The sequence below is a fragment of the Maylandia zebra genome, linkage group LG18, assembly GCF_041146795.1.
Source record: "Maylandia zebra isolate NMK-2024a linkage group LG18, Mzebra_GT3a, whole genome shotgun sequence".
In the NCBI taxonomy this organism is placed as follows: Eukaryota; Metazoa; Chordata; class Actinopteri; order Cichliformes; family Cichlidae; genus Maylandia; species Maylandia zebra.
The window spans coordinates 28,139,989-28,165,949 of NC_135184.1; the positions used below are offsets into that span (position 1 = coordinate 28,139,989).

Sequence of the window (25,961 nt, forward strand, 5' to 3'; positions counted from 1 at the left end):
TTCTTCACCTTAACAACTTTAATAACTTCATGCTGCATGACCCACGTGACTGTAATCCACTGTGTGATGGGGTGATGTGTTTACACCATGAAATATCATGATATCAAAAAAAAAAAATTACCTGTATTTTTGTGAATGATATGACATGGCCCACCCTCATCCCAATGGCGTTGAGGGTGTCATTAATTAAACCGTTGCTTAAAAACGCATCACGTGCCCCAGCTGTCTTAGATAATTATAGGCTAATCTCCAACGTTTTTTTTTTAAATCTCAAATTCTTCCTCGCATTATGGAGTTCCACAGGATTCTGTGCAGTTCTGTTTATATTATACATGTTTCACTTAGGAAGTATTATTAGAAGACATAATTTACATTTTCATTATTATGCCAATGATACCAGCTTTACATATCCATGAATCCAGATTACACACACCAATTAGTTTAAACTGCAGTAATGCAGTGATTTGTGCAATACCTCTAAAATTAGAAAGATCCTCTTTAAGAGTGATGATGAAAAACTAGTTCATTAATTTATTACTTCTAGGCTGGACTAGAAGTAACTTACATCAGTAAGTTATCAGGGTCTCCTAAAAAGCCATCAGTTGGCTTCGGGAAACAAAGTGCTGCAGTGAGCAGTGAGCGTACTGACAGGGACTAGAGAATCGGTCTTAAGTAATCTTAAAGACCTCATACTACCACACCATCCCAATAGAGCACTTTGCCCTCATACTACTGGCCTACTTGTGGCTCCTAGGACATAAAGCAGAATGGGAGGCAGTGCCTTTAGCTTTCAGGCCGCTATTCTGTGGAACCAGCTCCCAGTTTGCATTCAGCAGACACACACCCTCTCTACTTAGCATTAAAACATTCCTTTTTGATGCAGCTCATAGTTAAGGCTGGATCAGGTGACACTGAGCCTTCACTTAGCTATGATGCAGAAGGGCTAGGTTGCTGGGACCTTCCCATCATGTAGTGAGCAATGAGTGATTGTTGCTCCTTCAGGTCTTTTCACTGGTCATGTGTTTGCACAATATTTCAAAATAATCACCCAAAATAGTTTATAATGCTGAGAATGATTATTATAATTATAATTATGCACACAAACTACTTGGTGACATTTATGAAAAGATCATAGTTTGGATTAAGATTCACCTTCACAAAGTTAAACACATGATAGAATAACAGCAGGGTTGCTTTCAGAATGTGATGCTGCAGCAGTTAATGGGAAACAAGTAGTGGGAATAGTGTTTAATTTTTTCAAGGTGATGGAAACAGTGTTTATTTAATCACTTATTATTACACTTGGTTCTTTGTACTGCAGAAAGTTAGCCAAAGTTACACTGTCTAAAAACTAAAGTGTTAACAAAATGATAACTTATTAAGACTGCGGTCTCCTCAGATGTATCTTCAGACCCTGAGTCCAGAACCAGGGACGTCTATAGAACATGATGACTGAGGTTGTGGTTCATTTAAATACATCACATATTTGTAAAGATGAAATCCGTACAAAAACATCTACATCTTGGTTGAATATGAATGTGGACTGGTAGTTGTTCTTCTTGTGGGACTAACTTGTCTGAAAGACATAAAACAGAAACAGATGAAGAAACGATCATTGACAAAATAACATGTTTGAAATGCTGCAGTAGTTAAACACTGATACCCATTGCGCTCAGCCTCTTCAGTCGTCTCAGGAAGCTCTTTTCTTTTGGTTTCGGGAAGCAAGAAGCCGAGAAATCCACCTATCAACGTAAGGCAGCTGAAGACTGTGATGGGTATGACCGAGTGGTACATGGCCAACAAGTTCAGCAGTGGAGCCAGTAATCCACCTAATCTTGCTGATATGGATCCTAAAGATGTGGCTGTTTGTCTGAAACAGGAGGACAAAAGGTATACTCACTAAGTTGGTCTTTTTTTTTCAGCGTTCTTTTCACACAAGTTGTTCACAAACATGAATAAAAACTGTGACTGCTTACCTAACCGATGTTGGAAACAACTCCTGCATAAAGACCATACAAATAGAGCCAGCCCATATCAAGAAAAAACGAGACGCAACAGCTAAAGATGTGACAGAAATGGCGTAACCTGACATAATGAAATAAATAATTAATAAAAGTGAACATAAACATGATAATCAGACAAAAATAAAATGTATTTTGTGATATAACTAAGCTTTTACTATCAGGAACAGCTAGGATAAGTATGGAAGAGACTCCTCCGATCAGAAGGGTTGCTATGAATAATATTTTCCTCCCAAAAATATCCAGCAGCCACATGGAGAGTAAAACAGATGGTACTTCAAAAACACCATAAAGGAGTTGGGTTACAAAGATGCTCAAACCAAAGCTTTCCATGTCTAAGTACAAACTGTAGATGGAAAGGTTCACGGAAAACCTTTAAAAGAGAAGAGAAACACATTTAATCAGACACAAAAGTCCTGTATCATGAACCATTTATAACACATTTATGAATGGCCATTTAATCATCAAAACATCAAATTCAAAAGTCAAAATCTTACGATTTAAAAACAGCAACATGTTTTTGCATTGAAATATTTCCCTTTAATGTATTAACCTCACTATAGATGTTGAACTTACCATGACAGTATTATAATAAAGAAATATCTGGTCAGCAGTGATGATTTGAAGATGATTTTTATTCCTTCGTTATTCACAGAGTTATTCACTTCAATCTGTGGGAGACATAATGTTTATCGTAACACCATTTTAATAATGGAGATTTGTTATGCCTCCAGTGGTATTACTTTGAATCAAGGTAGAATTTCTTTTAGCAAATTTAGCACAAAAAAAACCAAATACACATTGATCAGGTCACCACTCTAGGCCTAACCCATCGACATCAACACCGTTTACACCTTCTGCAAATTTAGAGTGAGCAATTACCCTAACATGCATGTCTTTAGACTGTGGGAGGAAGTCAAACAGACACGGGCAGAACATACAGAGTCACTGTGTTGCCTAAATCCATATCTCTTGTCCTTAATATGTTGAATAATGAACATAATGTCTTCTCTATTCATGACTCTACTTTCCTTACTCAATTTGTTTATTTGATTAGCAACATTACGCAAAAAACACCAGGGACAGTTTAATGTCACTGGGTGGAGGGGCAGAGGCAGAGCTTAAAAACCTTTAGACACACCACCACCACCATTTGCATGAGTAATAGTGGAGGACTGACTCTTTAGTAGTCAGAGGTTATTGCCATCTTGATGAAAATGGCATAAAAGTCCATTATAAGAAAGCCTGTGCAAACTTTATTGAAAAATAATTAAAAGAATACCAGGCATGGTACCAAACCTAACCAGTGTTGGTCAATTTACTTGAAAATAGTAATTAGTTACTAATTACTGACTACTTCTCCAAGAAAGTAATTCCGTTACTTTGCTGATTACTCATTTTCAAAAGTAATTAGTTACTCTATTACTTAGTTACTTGTTAAAAACATGATACACAACCTCAATACATTATAAAGCAATAGACCTTTCGGCCCTGTTCTACTTTTTCTGCATAATCCATCATAAAAAATGGAATCAAATGAAAAAATTCTCTTTTTAAAACTTGTTTTATTAGTTTTAATCTTTTAACTTTATGCACATTGCATCAAGCAAAAATTAAATTATATGCAACAGTCTTTGATTTGAATAAATTGTTTAACTTTTAAACCTATTTTCTGCATATTCCAGCATGTAAAATGAAATAATTGTTTGTGTTTACACTTACTCTTTCAAATAGATGCAAGTAAAAAACAGCAAGAAATAAATAAAGTCAAAGGTTCGGCAGCACTAAGTCCTGTCGTTCTTAAATCGATTGTCACCTGTTTAGCAGGAGTGGGGCCGGTGGAGGTTTGGCCAGTGCTGCAGCGGTCATGTCAGTGGGGGGATCTGGGGATTTCTCTGTGAATTTCACACTCCTGTGGCAGGGTGCTCGGTGCTTGCACAGATTTGAAGTTTAATTTTTCGCTGTAGAAAGAAGTTGTCTTCCCACGCAGAGTGAACAGTGGTCGCTAATGTTTTTGTCATTTTTTATGGAATGAAGCTAAAAGTAATGTCAGGACATCCACGCTTTAAACGCTGCACGGTCGTACTCTAGCTCGCATTGTTGATCTACACATGTCTGTTGCTGCAACGGACGTCGTACGCTCGCACGTCAATGTCGTGAGACACTCTCACAAATAAAATCACTGTTTAGTAACGCAGCGTGCTTACGGGAAAGTAACAGAAATCGAATTACTTTTTTTTGCAATAGAAATCCCTTTCTTTACTTATTGCTTGAAAAAGTAATCAGATTACAGTAACCCGTTACTGCCCATCTCTGAATATAACACACTTATTTTGAGGTATTTTACAGGTGCCATCGATGTTCTTGAAAACTCCTCCCCTGATGAATGTGATTCACTACCTTGTCCAGAAGAGACTCTGACACAGGGTGTTTGTTAATGGCTGCTGCTTTGACAATGAGCTGTTTGGCTTCTTCTTTTCTGCCTCTGCTTAACAGCCACCTGGCTGACTCTGGAATAAACCTGATAGGAAGAAAATTGAACTTCAAACAAACAGACATTTTGAAATGTATAAATAACTCAATAAATAGAGTGAAATACACACCATATGTAGATAATAAGCACTGCAAGCGGAACTGCTGTGATCAGCTGAGCCAGTCTCCAGTTTCGGATGCCATAGATCATACCAGCGAGGACGCACTCTCCAATTGCACTAAACAGCTGAGTCACACAAGCTCCCCATGATCTTTTGGACGTCCCAATCCATTCAGTGGCTGCAATAAGGAAAATATGTTAATTGTTTGTTTATTTTAGATTAAGACCTCAGCTCAAATGGAACAAAATAAATACATAACAACAAAAATAAGTAAAAACATTGCACATCAGCTGCTATGAATATCTCGGCTGACTGTACATATATTTTTCTATTACTGTTTTATACCTAATCAGACAGAACATCTCAGTGTGAATGGATAATGACCCAAACCAACCAACAACAACCCAAGAGTTTCTCAAGTATGTGTTTAGTTGAAGACAAAACCCCCTGTAGAAAGGTGGACACAAAATTACATAAATGTGTCTTTGTCCTTTGTCCAACATCTTTATGTTTAGAAACTGATTATCTTTTGTCTCTTATGTAAATGTAAATATGTAAAACGGTCACAAAGGCAACAGTAAGATAAAAGTAACAATAAAAATAATAAATGGGAAGAGGTGGAAGTAGAAAGTTTGAATGGAAAATATCAGATCAGTACAGCCTTGTTGGACCTCTAAAACATTATAAGAACATCATCTTAGCCATTGAGAGAACAACTGGCAGATTATTTTACAATGAAAACTACTGTTAGTTGTAGCCTTGTCCAGAAGATGTAAAAAGTTAGTGTACTCTTCATACATAGTATGATGCTGTTGACTCGATATCCTCCAGCTCCAAATCCCACCAGAAACAGAGATACTAAATATAAGTAGACGTTGGGACAGAGAGCTGTTGTCACGGTGAATACAGACAACAGAACTGCTGGAATCTGAGTTGCTCGTTTGCGGCCGAACCTGAAACACCAAGACAAACACACAGGGATACATTAGCTTCTGTTATGATACTAAGCACACTAAATCACAAGAGCTGCTGGTTAATGTAGCATCATTACAGAGATAACAGTAATGCAATCATGTAAAAATAGTTTTTTATGGGACTCTGTGCAGTCATGTTGGAGTCTCTCGCTGTACTGGCCATATCTCGAGTTTTTTACTGGCCTATAGAGGTACAAGACATTCCTTTAATTGGAGAGGGTCATGAGTGACTAGAATAAAAGCATGCAAACAACACAAATATGCAACATATAAAAACAAACTAATAAATTACACATAAAACACACAGAACACAACATTAAATTACTTACACTGCTTGACAGGGGCAGCTGAATGAAGAAATAAAACCACTATGGTAGGGAACCAGAGCTAAGAGATAAGCTTCTTATATTTGCAAAGTTATATTTGAATAAAACTACAAGACCTTTGAAACAGGAGGCAGTTTAGCACACTGGTTGTCTTATGGCTAAAAATACAGCAGCCTGGGTTTGAGTGTGACCTTTGAGGGTGACCTTGCTGCATGTCTTCCCCTTTTCCCCTTCTCTCTTTCCCGTTCAATTCAATTCAATTCAATTTTATTTATATAGCGCCAAACCACAACAAAAGTCGCCTCAAGGCGCTTCATAACGGTCTATCCTGTCTACTGTCTACCCCCCGCCCCCCCCCCAAAAAAAACAAAACAAAACAAAACAAAACAAAACAAAACAAAACAAAACAAAACAAAACAAAACAAAACAAAACAAAACAAAACAAAAACACAGCACACATGCACAAACACCTCGTACGAACTGTCAAGCACAGCGGTGGAGGAGTGACGATGATTGTTTTGTAGCCACAGCATTTGGCCATCTTGCAATCGTTGATACAACCATGAATCTTTCTCCATACCAAAGCATTCTTGAGTCAAACGGGAGGGCAACAGCTGTCCAACAGCTAAAGCTTGGCTGAAATAGTCATGCAACACAACAATGATCCCAAGCACAGAAGCAAATCTACAACAGAATGACTGAAAAAGAAAAGAATCAAGGTGCTGCAATGGCCCAGTCCAGACCTCAACCTGATGTTTGACCTCTCTTCTTCAGTTCTAAGAGCGAATGGTGGAGAGTCCCAGATTTTAGGCCTTAGTGGGAGTTGTCAATTAAGGGGGTCGTTGACCCATTATTGATCACGTGCCTCAGCAAATGAGCTGAGGTGTAAAAAAGAGTGTGGTGTCATTATCAGCAGAGGTTTTGGATGAAACCATGTGAGACCTTGCCTCATCCTATCATGTGACCTATTGAGATCAACTGACGCAAGATTTGAGTTGGCATTAAGGCACCTGGGAAGGGATCTCAAAACTGGATTGTAGCTAGCAGAGAATTGGTGCAGTAAGCCACCCCCTCTGTTCAAAGATGGTCATTCACAGTGGACATAGGTGGCTTCTTTCACTCCTCTTTCAAACCATGTGTCTTGGTCCTTTAGATGCAGATGTACAGCTCAGTCTCGTCCAGTAGAGGTGGCTCTTCTATGTTGTGCCATGGGTTTGTCAAGTGGCTCTGTGGTTTTTCCTGTGTAGAGGTCTGAGCACTCCTTGCTGCACTGCACAGCACACACTATGTTGTTTAGTTTGGGTTTGGGAGTTTTGTCCTTGGAATGAACCAGTTTTTGTCTGAGTGTGTGCATGGGTCTGAAGGACACTGGGATGTGCACTTCTTGAGAACCTTCTATAAGCACGACATCTCAGTGCATCCCAGTGCATCCCAGTGCACTTTAAACCCAGCCACAATAAAAATAAATAGGTCACTAAGATAAAGGTCACTATGATTACTATGTTACTATGAGCTGGATGGCTGGAAACCTACACAGACGTTTCTTCAAGTTATCTCCTCAAGATGGTTCTGCAGGCTGCTGAATCATCGGGCGCACACAGAACTGCACAGAGTCCCCTCAAACTTATTTACATGATTGCATGTGCAGTTTTGGTATATATGCAGGGAAGCGGCATTTTAACGGACTGCATTAAAGTATTAACATAAGGCAATAGAGTACATACTTAAATTATTTATTGATTTATGAAATACACATAATAGATTCCATTCTAAGTCTAATCCAACACAATTGTGGAACATTCATGTTATAGAAACATTATAATATTTATTTGGTAACTGTCAGCTCATAGTCAGAATGTAAGATTCAGAGAATCTGGAGATATCTCTGTGCAATGCCGAAAATAAGTTTTTCAAATGTGTTGTTGCAGTCAAATGCAAAATGAGCAAATATTTTCCTTAAAATAGCATTAATTTAATATATTTTCTGTGTTTCATTGGGAAAAAAATACAGGTTTATTAGATTCGCAAATCAAAGCATATGACTCAAAATTAGTATTTATTTTTGAAGTTAGTGAAAATATTTATTTGATAAGCTGTTGCTAAGGTATCAAACCTAACAAATTAAAAGAGACATTTGTTTTGTGAATGTGTTAACAGACAAAAGTTATTCATTCAGTGTAAAATTATAGCAGTGATGCACTGTCAGGACAACCAAGGCAAGCTCTGCTTGTCCTAAAAATAGACATAAATAAAATGTACCAAAGTAAAGCAGTCACTCACTTTTCATCTCAGACATGATGGATGCATGGAGCTTTATGACAGTGCTTGTCATAAAGCTCCTCAACTGTTTGCCTCTTGTGGCTGCAGTTGCCTATTGTCACTGAAAGCTCTGCTTGTTTACTGCTCATAGAAACTGTGGCTCTCTCTGCTTTACAGCTGCGTCTGGCTTCCATTAACAATGACCTCAGCTTGGTAAGATGTGCTATGGTTTCTGGTGCTATGCACGTGTGCAAACAGCTGGTCTGACAGTAACCTGATGAAAAACCAGCATGGGAGGCAAGCTGCTGCTGGCTCTGCTTTTACTGCTTTGAGGTCAATTACAATTTACACTCTGTATGGAAACATAGTAAGCATTACCAAGCAAATGAGCTTCAATGCTTTATCTGTGTAACAGGTGGGTTTCTGTTTGCGAACGTGACCAACACATGTGATGTAGAGAATACAGAGCGTGGAAATTTTAATATACTTTTTTGAAAAGGCCTGTGTTTTTGAACTCATCCATTTAATGCAGTTTTCTGCAGAATAAATATGAATAATTGTTTTGACTTGTAATATTTTATGCACAATTATACAGTAATAAAGGTTTATGTGTATAGAGGTATTTTCAAGATTTGCTTCTTTTCCTAAAGGAATGGTTTGAAACATTTCTCAGTCACTCATCTTTTTCAGCTAATGGTAAATTATTTTTGGTAATATAGCAGATATTTATTTATTTAACTGTAGAAGTATTAATATTTTACAATTTTTCAGCCAGGAAGGAGTGCAGAAAGATGAAGATGTTTATGTACAGTGTAGACTGTTAGTGCAAACAATATTTTTTAATCTGATATGACTGAGCTTGTGAAGTTGCAAAATAATGGAGGAAGATGTTTTCATGTGTGTGTGTATTGGAGTGGAGGGACTGTATTCGCTTGCCTTTCCGTAAAAAGCTGCCATATTTCTGTATTTCGGTGCAAAAGGAACCATGAACTACTGCAAGGAGCACACTTACGATTCAGCAAAAGGTCCAAACATGAGGGAACCAACAAGAACTCCAGCCATGAATACTGCTTGAATCACTTCCACCAAGCTGGCCTGGCCACACACTAGATCAAACTGTGAAAACAAATAAATATAATAATAATAACAATAACAATAATAAAACAAAAAAAATAATTAATGTAATGTTTCATGGAGGTGAGAGATCTACTGAACAACAAATTTCACTTACATCAGTGACTATGGTGGCTTTATAGAGCATGTTCCCATACACCCATCCATCCTGGCACCCTGTGGTCTCATTGAGTCTGTACTCTCTGATAGTATCAATGTCCCAGCTCACTGGGACAAACATCTCACACTTGCTGAAGGTCCCATCCTCCTCCCGAGGCACGGTCAGGTTGAGCTGCTCCTCTGAGGTCAGGTTAGGAGCAGCACTGAGGATCCAGTCTGTGCTGCAGTGTCTGTCTGGATCTGATTGGATGAAAACAAAACTGGCAAAGAGAAAAGTCTGAACAAAGTTTGGAAAGCAAAGTGCAATTAGAGTGATCTTCTGGAATAATCCAAATTCCCCAATGTTCCTTAGAATCTCTCCAAAGTCTGTCATTTTGAGCTTGATGGTGAAGGTCTGAAAAACAAAAGAGCTGCAGCGCCGACTCATACAGTGACTGTTAATCTTTAACCCAGCTATATTATCTTTTTAGCACACGGAGCTCATTATTTAAATTTTTTTTTACCTGAACATACTGAACTGCTGTCATGTCACCACATTCAGGGCTCTTTCAAAAGTCATTACACACACACATAAACACAATTTCTGATTTTAAATCTGCTGCTTTAAATCTAAAATCATCAGGCTAAAGCATCTCTGAGTTAGTAGTAAGCACTGAACAGAGCGGAGTGATAAAGTGGTGCCTTCATTTGCAGTTTATTTACATTTTTTAAGTTAACAGACCTAAGTTTCTCTCAAACCAGCAGTTTGAACCGCAAGAGTCAGACCTTTCTGCTTAAATCTATCCAGAACACTGAAGCTGACCTCTGTCAACATACCTAATTAGAGGTGAAAATATGCTTTTTCTCCTTGACTTCTTATATGTGTTCAGGGCCTAATGTGCATTTTCTAGTTTTATTTTAGGAAATCTAATTCTCATTGTGTCTGTAATGAGAATTTAGTCCAGTGTGATCAAGGGAATGAATCCCAAAGTGCATCTTTAAAGGGAATAAACTCAATTTAAAAAAATATATGATGACTGTGTGACGTAATTAATGTATAACATGTATCACAATTACTTTGTGTGTATTATAGGAGACACTGTACTAGCTGCAAAAGACTGTGAACACAGTAAAACTGTGAAGGAAAGCAAAAATTATACAGTAAATAAAGGCTTAAGCATTCGCTGGGTGCTGGTCTTTAATCTGGGGAAGTTCTGCTCTTTCTCCTCACTCCTGTAAAAAAGCTGACCCAAAAAAGCAGAGAAAGAGTAATGCTCTGGCTCAGAATCTGATTTTGAAGAGGTGTTGTTGGGTAATGTAATAAAGAGCGTTTGCTTGTAATCAGGAATGATCATACAGTTTATAACGTATGTGTGAACACTGAAGAGGTCAGTGAATAAAACTGTAACTAAGGTGAAACTAAAGGATTGTTCGCTTTATGCCGTGTCAGCACACTTAAGGTTTACTCAAGTTGTATACACTGCTCCACTGCAGCTGTTACATACATTTGCAAAACCTACATTTAAATACGTAATGGCCATATTCAAATTGTAGTTTTCAATACTATGTATGGCTATTACTCCCAAGAATTGACAGAATTATACCCAGTTAACAGATTCAGAACACTGTCTATCTATTTGCAGTCTCCTACGTGTAGAGTAAGTACACCTACCCAGCTGATTGTAACACAAATGTCAAATCAGCCAATCACATGGCAACAACATGGCAAAGACGGGCTGCTAAAGTTCAAATCAAGAATTAGAATGGTGAAGACAGGAGAAGTAAGTGACTATATATTCTGCATAGATGTTGGTCCATCCCTTTATGACCATAGTGTACCCAGTTTCCAATAGCTGCTTCCAGCAAGATAATGTGCCATGTCACAAAACTGATATATATGTGGTTATATATATCAGAGGAATGTTTCCTTGTTGAATCAATGCCATAAAGAATTAAAAGTGTTTGAAGGCAAGGTGGTCCAACCTGGTACTAGTAACTTGTTCCTCATAAAGTGGCTGGAGTGTGTGTAAAATCAACACTGACTTGAAGTCTATAGATTTTATGTGGTACACATTGTACATTGTATATCCTCCACACATTATATCACCAGCCTGAGCTTATTACACATGGCAGGATGGATCCATGCCTTAATGTTGTTTACATTAAATTCTGATCCTATTATCTGAATTTCTGCATGTCTCAATAATGTAGACAACATTTTCCAGTCATTTTCTATTCAAATTGTACTCTGTACTGTACTGTGTGATCTTCTTTAAGATGTGATGAGTTATGCATTCAGAGATGCTCTTCTACCTTGTTTGTAATAAATGGATATTCCAGTTATTGTTCGCTTCCTACCAGCTCAAAGCAGTTTGACCATTCTCCTCAGACCTCTGACATTAACATAGGAGAACAAACCTCTTAATTTTGTTTTTGAACTGAAGAAGCCTCCTGGATGAGAGGTGAAGCATTGTCATTAAACTTAATGAAATCCAGACACTTCCTTTCCATCCAGCCTTATGTTAGAAGGGGCACTTGGGCCAGTAAAGTATCATTACTAAAAGTATTTTTATGAATATGGGTTATAGTTGTGCTAGAATTTTTTTTTTTAATTCAGTAAAAGGGACTAGATGTTACAATCCCTGATAATCCATTGCTTTAAATGGAGAAAATCTTGAGGGATGGCTGTTATGAGGAAGGGCAGCCCAGAAACTTTACCAGTGGCACACATCGTTGTGTGCCTCAACCTTTGGTCTTTTACCCAACCTAATCTGCCATTTTTCCTATATGATATTTGCATAATCAGTGACACTAGCACCACTGACTAACAGTGCCCCCATAATCATTAATATGCAAATTGTCATGACCATTGATCAATGACCAGGAGTACAGAGAGACCTGGAGAATGGCTGCAATCACAGCATTGTAGGATAATGAAAGATGTGCCCTTAGGCCCCCTCCTTGATTCAGAAATGGTCTTTCCCTTTTGAAATAAATGGCTTCCTTGACTCCCCACTCAAACCAGTAGGTGTAAATAGACTGCAGAGTCCTGGCCTGACGAGGTGGCTCTTCTGTGTTGTGCCATCCGCTTAGCCAGAGGTTGTTTGGTTTCCCCGATGTATAAATCCTGCCAATCCTCCTGGCACTTAACAGCGTACACTATATTACTCTTTTTGTGGGTGGACCAACTTTTGAAGCAGCACATTTTGGGGTTTGAAAGCCACAGAGACCTGATGTTTAGAGAAAATGTGTCTCAGCTATTCTGATACTCCTGACACATGGGATCACTAGAGGTTTTTGCTTAGGCAGCAGTTGTCCTCTCTCCTGGATCACTTGGAGCATTCTCTATGAGCTTTCCCAGCTTTGACAAATGCCCAGCTGGGATAACCACATTTACTCAGGGTCTTATTGATATGATGTTTTTCGGCTTTGCTGGCCGCTGTATCTGTGCGGATGGTGTTCGCTCTGTGTTGTAGCATCCTGATGACACCCAGTTTATGCTCCAGTGGATGATGAGAGTCAAACCTTAAATACTGATCCGTATGCATCGGTACACATCAACTTTAAATGTCCCCCATTACTGACAGGGTAGCCCAGGGGTCAGCAACCTTTAAGACCCAAAGAGCCACTTGGACCCGGTTTCCACACAAAAGAAAACACTGGGAGCCGCAAATACTTTTTGACATTGACATACCGGTACTATGGGAGCCTTGACCTGACTTTTAAAAAAATAATTGGAAAAAAAGCACTATGCTGCTAAAAGATGAAAAATACTGCCTAAATATGTATTTTACCTGGTTAATGTGTGTGGCGGGGCGTGGTCTGCAGCACCGCTGCAGGGGAGGCGGACGCACCTGAGCGGCACCCGCAATCACGCCTCGCCTCGTTTACGTCTGTGCTATCTATGCTGTTGTTGGTATGTGTCGGGCTGTGAGCTGAAAAGCTACAGCCGGCTGTATGCGTACAGCAACCATGTGTGAAAAGTGGTCAATAAAGAGATGCTGAAAAGCATGTTCATGGAAACATCGTCGGGTCTGCCGTGGTATGTTTACAATGCGACTTCTGCTCCTGAACCTCTGCGCACAGCGTCTGCAAATCGGGGCTGTACTTTCATCTTTACTCAGGACTGTAAACTGTCATCTGTGAGGCGTGAGCGGTGTTTGTTTTTAACATAGTTCATGGTGGAGAATAGCTGCTGACATAATGTGGATCCGAAGATCCATAACTGGCCTACCTGGGGCTGAAAGTCTCGATAATTGCACGGCGTTTCGGCGGGTACACCGGCTTCTGCGAGTGTGACGCTTATTTTGAGCGATGAACAAAATAATAAAATATAATTTTATTTTTATATTTCAATGTCGCAATAATCTTCCAATTTAGATCTACAAGTTAAAAAAAATAACTAACATAAATAAAATACACTTCAGCTAATTACTTCTAATTTATTTTCCCAAACCACGCGAAGCCACACTATAAGGACTAAAGAGCCGCATGCAACTCCGGAGCCGCAGGTTGCCGACCCCTGGGGTAGCCTGTCATTTTTCACATCCTCCCTGGTGAACTTGATGCGTTTGTCCACTGATTATTTACTTGTGGCACATCCTGAGATTTGATTTTCACCCAGATTTTAAGTTCAAGTTCAAGTTCAAATTTTATTCGCCACATGCAGTGGCAGGTTGCCCTGCAGTGGAATGAACCCGCCCCCCGACCATACACAGACAACACAGACATCACATGGGGATACAAGTCAGAGAGCGGTTGCATTACAGAAAAAAACACTGAAATATACACTACAATGGGAAAGTACAAGAGGAAAAAAAGAGACCTCTGCTCATGCTGGGCTATAGGAGGACAGCATGAGAACAGGAAACAAAAAAACTCCTCTACACAGAAAGCACATACAGTGGGGCAAAAAAGTATTTAGCCAGCCACCGATTGTGCAAGTTCCCCCACTTAAAATGATGACAGAGGTCAGTAATTTGCACCAGAGGTACACTTCAACTGTGAGAGACAGAATGTGAAAAAAAAATCCATGAATCCACATGGTAGGATTTGTAAAGAATTTATTCGTAAATCAGGGTGGAAAATAAGTATTTGGTCAATAACAAAAATACAACTCAATACTTTGTAACATAACCTTTGTTGGCAACAACAGAGGTCAAACGTTTACTATAGGTCTTTACCAGGTTTGCACACACAGTAGCTGGTATTTTGGCCCATTCCTCCATGCAGATCTTCTCGAGAGCAGTGATGTTTTGGGGCTGTCGCCGAGCAACACGGACTTTCAACTCCCGCCACAGATTTTCTATGGGGTTGAGGTCTGGAGACTGGCTAGGCCACTCCAGGACTTTCAAATGCTTCTTACGGAGCCACTCCTTTGTTGCCCGGGCGGTGTGTTTTGGATCATTGTCATGTTGGAAGACCCAGCCTCGTTTCATCTTCAAAGTTCTCACTGATGGAAGGAGGTTTTGGCTCAAAATCTCACGATACATGGCCCCATTCATTCTGTCCTTAACACGGATCAGTCGTCCTGTCCCCTTGGCAGAAAAACAGCCCCATAGCATGATGTTTCCACCCCCATGCTTCACAGTAGGTATGGTGTTCTTGGGATGCAACTCAGTATTCTTCTTCCTCCAAACACGACGAGTTGAGTTTATACCAAAAAGTTCTACTTTGGTTTCATCTGACCACATGACATTCTCCCAATCCTCTGCTGTATCATCCATGTGCTCTCTGGCAAACTTCAGACGGGCCTGGACATGCACTGGCTTCAGCAGCGGAACACGTCTGGCACTGCGGGATTTGATTCCCTGCCGTTGTAGTGTGTTACTGATGGTGACCTTTGTTACTTTGGTCCCAGCTCTCTGCAGGTCATTCACCAGGTCCCCCCGTGTGGTTCTGGGATCTTTGCTCACCGTTCTCATGATCATTTTGACCCCACGGGATGAGATCTTGCGTGGAGCCCCAGATCGAGGGAGATTATCAGTGGTCTTGTATGTCTTCCATTTTCTGATGATTGCTCCCACAGTTGATTTTTTCACACCAAGCTGCTTGCCTATTGTAGATTCACTCTTCCCAGTCTGGTGCAGGTCTACAATACTTTTCCTGGTGTCCTTCGAAAGCTCTTTGGTCTTGGCCATGGCGGAGTTTGGAGTCTGACTGTTTGAGGCTGTGGACAGGTGTCTTTTATACAGATGATGAGTTCAAACAGGTGCCATTCATAAAGGTAACGAGTGGGGGACAGAAAAGCTTCTTACAGAAGACGTTACAGGTCTGTGAGAGCCAGAGATTTTCCTTGTTTGAGGTGACCAAATACTTATTTTCCACCCTAATTTACGAATAAATTCTTTACAAATCCTACCATGGGAATTCATGGATTTTTTTTTCACATTCTGTCTCTCGCAGTTGAAGTGTACCTTGGTTGTCCACAGTACAACATTATAGAGCACGTGACCAGCAACAAGGTTGGGTAGGGGATGAGGAGTAATCCCAGGCAACACAGCAGCCATCCTGCCACTGCGCTGACTCTCCAGCGCGGGCCCAGACCCGCCTCGTGTTCCCAGGAGGCAACAAGCATCGAAGGCATTGGAAGGGGAGGGGGGATGTGTGAGTACTTATCAGTGTAAGTGTATATGTGTCCTTTGCCCTATCAGGCTAAGTAAACAGTCTATCAGCCAACCCAGGTGGCCTTGCATAGAGTGGGAAGAATAGTCAACACACAGTCGTTATCAGGGAGTTTTTGTTCAGCTCCAGTCTTGAGCCCACAGCTGGCGCCGAAGGGGTGTCCGCATTATGATGTTGATGTTGTTGATTTTTCTTTTATGCGAGCAGCTCATGAGAATTTCAAAGCTGTTCTTTAACACTCCAACACTGGTCTCTCAATCTCCCGTTGGGAAACCGCGAGTTTCTCCATGATGTTATCAAACTTGCGTTCCGTGGTCTTGTCACTCTTGTGCTCAAAGAGCAGATTCTGAGACCTCACGACCGCAGTGAGCTGTTCCAAGATGTAATCCAACTTTTGCTCAGAGGTGTTATTCTAAGTATTCACGGCAGCCGTAAGCCTCTCCAAGATCTTAACCATGCTGCACTCTGTGAGCCCATTCTGAGAAGTTGCGCCTCGTCCCATCGTTTCAATCCCAGCGGGCAGCCTTGGGGGGGTTTGAACAGCCGGTTCAGCTTTCTTAATTCTCCAATAAACCAGGGCCAAGCCAGCTCCGATCAGCAAGAACCCTGTTATCGTGGTTCCGAATAGGTAGATATCTTCAGCGTCCTCGATCGACAGTCCCGCCAGGCACACGACCCTCCATGTCTGCCACCCGTCCATCGTGTATCCGGCAGGGAAAGTCCCTCCAGGGCACTCAGGCTCTCCCGAGCCCAGACTTCTCATTGAGAAAAGGGTGTCAATAGCATTCAGAGACCAGTTGATCAAATCCATAATTCTCTTATAGGTTTTAGAGAACAGACTGAGAGAGAGTGTTCCAGGGAAAGTAATACACACGAGACAAGACAAGGACACAGAGGCTAAGCAGGGAAGATAAGGGGAAGGAGGAGAGGAGAAAAGTGCGACTGCCTTTGCCGAGAGCCAAACGAATACCTGAACCAATAACTTGGTGTTCCCAGGTAGGATAACAGAGCCCTCTTTTCCACTTTTTCCATGTAAGTGTTGGCCACAATGGATGAAACTGGGAAACCCATGGCACACCCATCTTTCTGCCTGTAGTACTCACCCTTGTATGTGAAATATGTGGAATGAACACAGTTCCAAGAGCAAACAAACTTGGTCAGTGCTGAGAGTGGTCCTGTTGCTGAGATTGGGGTCATCCTGTAATCTCTTACGAACTACCGGCCTAGTCTATCCCAACCCCACCCTGTGACCACCTGGACCACTTTGAACTTAAAATGCTGGTGAGCCAGATACCACCGCATCCATGCGGTTGAGCCATTGCAGCAAGGCATGATCCGAAAAGAGGATGAAAGGGCAAGAGGTAATAACAAAGATAGTTGACTGACAGTGGATGGCCAGGCCTTCCTTCTCTACAGTGCTGTACCTGCCCCCCTGCTCTGACAGGTTTCATGCTGATGTACACCACTGGAACAAAACGCCCCCCAGCCCTGTGTTTGGGGCATCAGTCTGAAGAATAAAAAAAGAGGGATAAGTTAGGCATCTGGGTTCCCCACAGAGACCCTCCTTCCCCCGCACAAACGCCACCTGGCACTACTTTGTCCACTGGGGCACCCTTCCAGGTGAGGTCGGTTAAGGCTCCACAAAGCCTTTATGGTGAAATAATGTTCTTTCCACTTCAGGATTATGGCTCCAACAGTGCAAATTCTTCTGTAACCTATGCCATCAGTATATTTTGCAGCAATACGGTTGCAAATATCTCGAGGGAGCTTATTGGTTTTATGCATCAAGAGATGTTTCTTATGTGACACCTTGGTAATGAGACACCTTTTTATATCAGTTGGGACTGAACCAGCTGATATAAATGTGCACTAAGTGGCAGGGTTACTTTCTAATTTCCAATAGATGTCAGCTGGTGTCATGCCATTTCCCATCTCCCTTTCTTTGTGTGTTCAATACTTTTTTCCCGTGTGATTTCTCATTATTAAACATAACTTAGTTTATGGATATATGTGGTTTGATTACTTTACTTGTGTGGATTGGATGGGTCTTGGATGTTTACCTAAAATATTGTGGCATGTTCAATACTTATTTTACCCACTGTATCTTTTGATAACAGCTTGCACCAATGACCCACTGGGTTTCTTTCAGGATGAAGCCAGATGTTCTGGATTTTTGACTTCAGTTGTTGCCATACTGGTTGGACTGGACTGGTTTTGGGGAGGTTGCTCTTAAAGCTACAGCATTTATAAATGAGCAGTGTGTTTGTGAACAAAAAGACACAATCACTGCTCATTACTATTCAGAATTAACCTCAGACATCACTCTGAAAAGTTTGAATGAATATAAATTTATTTGTATATCTCTTTGTCTCTTTATTTAATCAACTTGTTACTATTCAACATAAAAGCATTTGAGAATGAAATAAACAATTCAGTCTAAAGTAGAAGATATAACGTTATTGATCATTGCTTATTCAATTAATAATTAAGTAAAAACATAGGACATCTGAACAAACCACAAAGCTTCTAAAACAATGTCCTTTGGACAGGTGAGACCAAAGTGGAGATGTTTGACTGTAATGCTCAGCACCATGTTTTGTGAAAACTAAACACAGCATATCAGCACAAAAATCTCATACCAGTTTTCACCCACGTTGGTGGAGGGGTGATGATTTGGGCTTGATTTGCAAATTTGTAGGAACTTGCCTTGAGTCTCTTCTATACTAAAATATTCTAGAGTCAAATGTGAGGCCGTCTGTCTGACAGCAAAACCTTGTCTAAAGTTGGGTCTCACAATCAAGTCAAAGTTTAAACTTGAACTTGACAGAAATGCTGTTCTGGCCTATGAAGCAATGATGTTAAGAAGAGTGGGCATACATAATAAAAACCATAACATAATAACATAAAAACATAATAAAACCATACAGAAAATGATTACTTCAAGTTAGGGCTGGGCCATATTATACCGTTCACGGTAATACTGGTATAATGTTAGGCAACGATAGGAAAATGAAATATCGCGATAGAATATGAGTAAAACGCGCATGCGCAGTGCCTTTGTTTTCATACGCACATGGCCGATTGTTGAGTGAAACAGATGAACCAGAATTGGTTTGTAAAAATGGTGCAACTTCATTGATGTGGAACTGGTGTGGTGTTTGTCGGTCAGATACACGACAAAGCACATTTTTTTGCAGAACATGCAAGCGGCCGTCGTCATTGTCGTATTTGTCGGACTAAGATGCTCTTCTGGGAGTAATCTGGGTCCTAAACTCCGTCTCTTCAGGTCAAAGGAACACTGCAGCATCACTGAGAGTTAAAAACTGTCTAAATTCTTTCATCTTTAATAAAACGATCAGCATTGCTGCTTAACCAGGTGAAACTATGAAGTTTAACTTCCAGGCATCCATGAAAACAAAATTTATTACATTTAACGGAGTTAGAAGTTAGCAGGAAGCTAGCGGAAGTTAGCTTGCTAGTTTCGCTAGTTACCTAAGCATGATATGGCATGTTCTGACAGAGATTTCTGGAAAAATTCAAACGTACAGCTCTGCTATCACGTCCAACATAAATGAAGACAGGAAACTAAACAGCAGTGACGTTTGTAGGGTTACTGAAGTTGGGCTAGCTGGTATATAATGATGTGCTACCTGACTGCTAGCGACACAGCTATGTTAGCATAACATAAACAGTGAAGCTGGAGGACGAACACTAACACTTTTCCACTTATAAAAGTTAACGTTAAAGTTCCTGATAGCTAGAGACAAATGCAATCGCATGGCAGGATTCTGTAAACGGACCAAACTTCAGTCAGGAGAACAACTGAGATAATCCATCCACAATACAAGGTTAGTCATTAATATACTGCAACAACATGGGAATAGAGCAGAATTCATTCATTAATAAATCAATGGTACAGAAGTGGAGGAAGCAAGAAGAATGAGTTTAATAAAGTTTGATTTATCTGACTGCTTTGTTTCGCTTAATGTGCCTTATAATCCCGTGCACCTTATGGTCCGAAAAATATGTACTGCACACTGCAGTTTAATGTTGCAAAGCACCTCTTTTTAACTTCAGTGGATATTATACATGGTTATGCTCAGGATATGTCAGCCCATTTCTACTGGAAATGCCTTTTGGTTAAACTTTCAGCAAGGAATTTGCATTTGCACTGTTACATTTTTTATAAAGCTTTTAATGTACATAAAAACCAGCTTCTTGTTTAAGTGAAAATAAATGGAAGGTTGTCTTTTTGCGCTAGTAATGTTGTGGAGTTGTATTTTGTCTCGCATCAATTATATCGTCGGTTATATCGTTATCGCAAATTTTCAAATATATATCGTGATAAATATTTTTGGCCATATCGCCCTGCTCTACTTCAAATTATTGCTGCTAAGGTATATGAGAAAAACAGTAACACTATCAAGAGAGACTTGACTTTTAAAAATCAAGTTTTCAATCAAGTTTTTGCCAGCTTGTGTGTTTGTTGTTTGCTGCAACAAAACAGGAAGCAACTGAAATATTCAGATTACAGCTTAGTTGATTTTCTTTGTGGAGGTAAGTTTGATCCACTTTGGTTCCTCTCCATAGTCTTCGTCCTGCAGGGAAAAGGAAAACAGAGAGGTTAAAACTATAGAAATTGTTTGAAGAGTTTGCCGTCTCGCTTGCAGCTTAATTACCCATTGGCTTCAGCTTCATCAGTTGAGTCTGGAAGCTCTTTTCTTCTGGTCTCAGGAAGCAAGAAGGCAAGAGCTCCACTGATGAGTGTAAGGCTGCTGTAGACTATGATTGGTATGGACCAGTGGTAGATGGCCAACATGTTGACTGGTGGAGATATCAGACCACCAGTTCGATACACAATAGAGCCCAAACCAGAAGCTGTTTGTCTGAAACAAGAATGTATATTTTAAGGACTACAGAGTTTGAGAGCCACACTAACATTATGGCTGCAATGGCAAGGAGAGAGAGAGAGACTCAGCTCACCGAAAAGATGTTGGAAACAGCTCCTGAACATACACATTGCACACGGAGCCTGCCCAGTTAGTGAGAAAACGTCCACAGGTTGCTAACGCAGTAACAGCAACAGCATAACCTGAAACAGACTGACAGATTAAGTTTACTGCTTTCAGAAGCAGCTAATTCATATTTCCTTCATCATTCACATAATAATTTTAGAGAAATTTAAGAACCCAAAGGTCTGTCTGTAAATCAGCAAAAAGGGTCCAGGCCCATTTCTTGGAATCTGTGACTTACAAATTCACTAGTCCCCCATCTCTTTCACAGTTTTGTAACTGTACTGGGTTTCCACGGCTGTAAGTTTGCACTCAATGACCTTCCAAAGATTTCAGGATGGAGCTCATGATAGCTGCTTCATTATTTCCATTTTATCAGGTCTGTGTGTTGCTGCAGGAGTTTCACCCCCCTCAGCAGATTTTAGTTTAGGCTTTACCACAGAGACCCACTTATGGTTTAACAGATGAATTTTGTTACTTGCAAAGTTACACCTGTATTTTACCATGACAGTTAGAAGCCCTTTAGTGTTTAGTATCGTGAGATGACTGAATGGCACTGCCATCTAAAAACAGACAATATCAGAGGAAAAAAAATAAACAAATACATATAACTGGACCATGTATTGATGGCCCAGCATTATTAGCTATGAGCCGATTCATAGATATCAGCATTTATAACAGCCAGTGAGTGAAAATTAAACAAGTAAAGAAGAGACACAAGAAACACCCTTCTGCCATGTTGTGGTTTAGAGGTATTTGCGGGGAATATTGACATCTCATAGACTGTCCACCAGAGAGCAACCTGCAACTTCCTTTTTGGCAACACAGGTGCTTTGTAAGCAGCTAACACAACAACCAGCTGATCTGAGCAGAGTCAGGACAGACCAAACAAACCAACAAAACAACAGTCCTGAGTGAATACATCTGAGGAGCTCTACCTTGAGGAACCGCTAGCATTAAGAGACACAACAATCCTCCAATTAGAAGTGTTGCCATGAGAGATGGTTTTCTTCCCACTGCTTCCAGCAGCCAGATGCTCAGAATATGAGCTGGTATTTCAGACAGGCCAAATACTGCCTGAGTCACGAAGATGTTCAAGCCAAGTTTTCCCACACTGAATGAAAGGCAGAAGTAGGCAACATTCAGCGAGAACCTGGGGAAAGACAGAGATGGATTTCAAATACAAGTTGCACAACTTGATCTGACGATTAAAGGCTCGGTAGAGCAGATAGGTGTAAAATATAACTTACCATGCCAATGTTATGGTAAAGAAATATTTCCTAAGCACAGCTGATTGGATAAGAGTTTTTATGCCTCCCTTTTTCTCAGGGTCTTTCACAATAATCTGTAATGCACAGGGGTGAGCACAACATCATGCTAACATTGCTCATGTTAGCAATCATTTAATCCTACAGCCTTACAAATGTAAGTCTGACTTACTGCATCACAGTCCATTAAATTATTATCCTTCTAATGCAACTTTGGCCTCAGAAGTTGACACAGTGTCCTTGTGGTTCTAGTAGGCTTACTTTATTAGAGTCCATCATTACCCATCATTTGCTCATTATACTGCTAATATTTTATTACATAGCAGCTTTTATTATTGCTGCATGTAATATTCCTTTCAAGCCTCGATACAAAGGGAAGTGAATGTTGTGAAGGGTACCTGGTCCAGCAGATAGTTTGGAACCGTGCGCTTGTTGATGGCTGCAGCTTTTTTGATTAGCTGTTTAGCCTCCGTTGTCCTTCCAGTGCCCAGCAACCACCTGGCTGACTCCGGGATAAACCTGTCCAAAACAGGCCAGTGGCACTTAATAAATTCAAATGTACCAGTCATAAGGGATGGCATCATGAGAGAGTTAATGCACACCATATATAAATAGCAACCAATGCAAGTGGAGCTGCCGTGATCAGCTGAGCCAGTCTCCAGTTTCGTACAAAGTAGATCATTCCAGCGAGGAGGCACTGTCCAACTGCACCACATAGCTGAGTCACACATGCCCCCCATGAACGATTGGACACCCCGATCCATTCAGTGGCTATAACATTTTTTTATTTAATTTTTTAAAAAAAAGGTCAAAAGACAATGTTGACAGGAATTACAGAGCCCTGAATGCAGACAAAAGGTAAAATGCTGTCAAATAATGTTTTAAAAAATCATTAATTGAAAAAAGAATGAATAACAAATTATTACCAGTACTATAGAGCTCAAGTCAGAAAACAACTTTTAAACCGATAAAAAGGGACCATATAAGAAACATATAAAAAATAAAAATATAAAAAACATCAGTACAGTTTAAAAAGAGGGAAGTATAATAAATTAATAAATATAAAGTCAGTGATACATTTTTTTAAACAATTCATTTATCAATTAACCATTCAATTATTGCACAAGAGAAATGTTGACTGCACTTATGTCCCCCAATGACTAATATATTACTTGAAAGTTTGGAGATGATCAAATGGAAGCTGAAGCTTTTTCCTAATTTGTATGACCCTGACCTTTGACCTATGACCTTGAAGCATTACATACTAAAATGGTGTATTTTATTATCTTTATCAGTACTGATGGAGAAGAACTGACTGAAACATATGGTTTCTACAGGCTGTAAAAACTTGAGATTTTTCAACTCTCTCTATGCCCTTTCATATGATCTATTACTCAATATGGTTTTTTTTTTTTTTTTTCAAGGTCAACTTTCACCGTGCGCAGTAACAATGAAGACCTCCCCAAAATTAATCAGAAGTCAGCAATTTTTCAATTTTTAGTGAGGAAAAATGTTTTTTATCTGTTATCAGGTCTGTGTGTTGCTGCAGGAGTTTCACCCAGCGAGCACTACAGGCTTGAGCAACATGCACTGATAACAATGTTTAATTCAGACATATTTAAGACAATTACTTACTCAAATTGCTTCCAAACCTGGTGCTTTGCAACCAGGGAGCTTCTCAACTACCTGCTATGACATAACCTTTTCATACTGAATATAAGCATTATAAATATTTTTTTTACTTAAACATGTATTGCTATCAAACAACAGCTAAGATATAAGTCAGTGAGTTTCAATATAAATCAGACTTATATACCTGTTTGACACAAAGTACGATAAGAAAGGGATAATACTTTACCCAGGATAACGCCATTAAGTCGATATCCCCCATAGCAAACTCCCGCCATGAACTGGGATGCCAGATAAAAGTAGAAGTTAGGCGATAATCCAGTTGTGACAGTAAATATCACCATTACAACAGCTGGGATTTGACATGCTCTTTTTCGACCAAACCTGCAACAGATAAGATCCCTTAAGTCACTTTGTCTCCTCTGGACAAATTAAATATTTAGTTGATGTTTCACATTAAGTGACAAAAATATCACAAATGCACCAAAAAAAAAAAAAAAAAAATCCAAACGTTAACACTACAAGTATTTACTTACGACTCTGCAAAAGGTCCAAATAAGAGACAGCCAACAAGGATGCCAGCCATTAGGACAGTTTGTGCTGTCTCCAACAAACTAGCCCGGTCACAGACTAGATCAAACTGGGGAGAAAAATAACCCATATTACTGACATTCATTCATAAAAGTTCACATTATTTACATTATAAAAGACCAAGACCTACATCAGTGACTATGGTGGCTTCATACAGCATGTTCCCATACACCCATCCACTCTGGCACCTTGTAGTCTCATTGAGCCCGTACTCCCTGATGGCACCGATGTCCCAGTCCACTGGGACGAACATCCGACATCTGCTGAAGGTCCCATCGTCTTCCCGAGGCACGGTCAGGTTAAGCTGCTCCTCTGTGGTCAGGTTAGGAGCAGCATTGAGTATCCAGTCTGTGTTGCAGCGTCTGTCTGGATCTGACTGGATAAAAAGTACACTGGCAAAGTGGAAAGGTAGAATAACATTAGGGAAGCTGAGAGCAAAAAGGGTGATCTTCTGAAATAACCCAAACTCCCCCATACTCCGCAGAATCTCCCCGAAATCAGCCATTTTCAGGGCGCCTTCTTTCACTTTAGAGATGCTGGCCGACGACGACCTTTAAACAGTGCCTATTAATGTTTAAACCCCAGATCATGTATTTCAGGAAGGATGAGACAGCATTTCAGCAGACATTTCATTTTATAGAGAAAACTCCTCTCACTGATGGAGATGATAGTTTAACCTGACATGAGCCTTTTGTTCATTTCACTTTGTTTAATTAGTTTCCTCTGAGTGTGGTCACCAAAAACCTTCAGCAATTACAAGAGCTTTGGCAATGTGGCAAATTTCAATAACAGACCCAATCCCAACGCCTTAATTCAGTTTAATTTGCTATTTCCAACAATCCAATTCAATTCCATTCAAATTTATTTATATAGATTTACAATTTACAACAATAGTCGCTTCAAGGTGCTGTATGTTGTAGGGAAAGACCCTGCGAGTTAGAAACATAAGTGACAGTGCAGTATATAACTTACAGTAAGACACCTTGCAGATAGCTTAATAGATCATCCGCTAAGTTTTATAATATTCCTTCTTATAAAACCTGACCCAGTGCTCTTACATAACAAAACAAGCAGATGTGTTATGTAAGGTGGAGATGCTGTAAAAGTTATTGTACACTCGATAATAAAATGGTCTTATCATGCCGTGGTCTGCAGAAACATTCAAAAGATCATTGAGCAATAAAAGTTTGCTTCCCTTTCTTCTTTTTAAAATGCATTTTTTGTCTTATTCAGTCTCATCTCCATCTCTTTTGACTGTCCTTCCTTTTAATTTGATGTAGAAAACAACAGAAGAAGCTAAAGATACAGAAACAGATCCAGTCTAAACATGGGTCAAGGTATACCAAGGCACACAACATAGATGTAAAAGATAAAAGACCAGTTATATAGATAACAGATCAATGCATGCATGACTACAGTATATATATGTGACTGTCTGGCTTTTATTGAAG

At 39.9% G+C, this 25,961-nt stretch overlaps 2 protein-coding genes and 3 long non-coding RNA genes across 5 annotated transcripts; all 5 read right to left on the reverse strand.

Moving 5' to 3' along the window:
- Nucleotides 1-2,128: 2,128 nt before the first annotated feature.
- On the reverse strand, nucleotides 2,129-4,734 carry LOC143413770 (uncharacterized). Its single transcript, XR_013094386.1, has 4 exons — nucleotides 4,625-4,734; nucleotides 4,422-4,542; nucleotides 2,598-2,692; nucleotides 2,129-2,394 (listed from the first exon to the last, which is right to left on the reverse strand). It is a non-coding gene; the product is annotated as an uncharacterized LOC143413770 (long non-coding RNA).
- Nucleotides 4,735-5,042: 308 nt separating this feature from the next.
- Nucleotides 5,043-9,780, reverse strand: LOC111500821 (solute carrier family 22 member 14-like). The gene is made up of 4 exons (XM_076877035.1): nucleotides 9,406-9,780; nucleotides 9,187-9,290; nucleotides 5,414-5,568; nucleotides 5,043-5,062 (listed from the first exon to the last, which is right to left on the reverse strand). Exons 1-4 carry the CDS (start codon nucleotides 9,778-9,780, stop codon nucleotides 5,043-5,045), a joined length of 654 nt encoding a protein of 217 aa, XP_076733150.1.
- An 8,562-nt stretch (nucleotides 9,781-18,342) lies between these two features.
- LOC143413557 (uncharacterized) lies at nucleotides 18,343-21,084 on the reverse strand. Its single transcript, XR_013094155.1, has 3 exons — nucleotides 20,994-21,084; nucleotides 20,690-20,896; nucleotides 18,343-20,608 (listed from the first exon to the last, which is right to left on the reverse strand). It is a non-coding gene; the product is annotated as an uncharacterized LOC143413557 (long non-coding RNA).
- Nucleotides 21,085-21,967: 883 nt separating this feature from the next.
- Nucleotides 21,968-22,798, reverse strand: LOC143412382 (uncharacterized). The gene is made up of 3 exons (XR_013094156.1): nucleotides 22,689-22,798; nucleotides 22,273-22,367; nucleotides 21,968-22,175 (listed from the first exon to the last, which is right to left on the reverse strand). It is a non-coding gene; the product is annotated as an uncharacterized LOC143412382 (long non-coding RNA).
- Nucleotides 22,799-22,870: 72 nt separating this feature from the next.
- slc22a13a (solute carrier family 22 member 13a) lies at nucleotides 22,871-25,015 on the reverse strand. The gene is made up of 4 exons (XM_004565383.4): nucleotides 24,641-25,015; nucleotides 24,456-24,559; nucleotides 24,149-24,303; nucleotides 22,871-23,061 (listed from the first exon to the last, which is right to left on the reverse strand). The coding sequence occupies exons 1-4, from the start codon at nucleotides 25,013-25,015 to the stop codon at nucleotides 22,871-22,873; spliced, it is 825 nt and encodes a 274-aa protein (XP_004565440.3).
- Between the last annotated feature and the right edge of the window lie 946 nt (nucleotides 25,016-25,961).

Excerpts from the sequence above, each read along its gene's own strand:
- slc22a13a (XM_004565383.4), bottom strand. The coding sequence starts at position 25,015 with ATGGCTGATTTCGGGGAGATTCTGCGGAGTATGGGGGAGTTTGGGTTA. Across the intron at positions 24,304-24,455 it reads TTTGGACCTTTTGCAGAGTC|GTTTGGTCGAAAAAGAGCAT; the intron begins GTAAGTAAATAC and ends TATCTGTTGCAG. Across the intron at positions 23,062-24,148 it reads ACTTAATGGCGTTATCCTGG|CCACTGAATGGATCGGGGTG; the intron begins GTAAAGTATTAT and ends AAAATGTTATAG.
- LOC111500821 (XM_076877035.1), bottom strand. The coding sequence starts at position 9,780 with ATGACAGACTTTGGAGAGATTCTAAGGAACATTGGGGAATTTGGATTA. Across the intron at positions 9,291-9,405 it reads AAGCCACCATAGTCACTGAT|TTTGATCTAGTGTGTGGCCA; the intron begins GTAAGTGAAATT and ends TTGTTTTCACAG. Across the intron at positions 5,063-5,413 it reads AGTCAACAGCATCATACTAT|GGGGTTTTGTCTTCAACTAA; the intron begins GTATGAAGAGTA and ends ACCTTTCTACAG.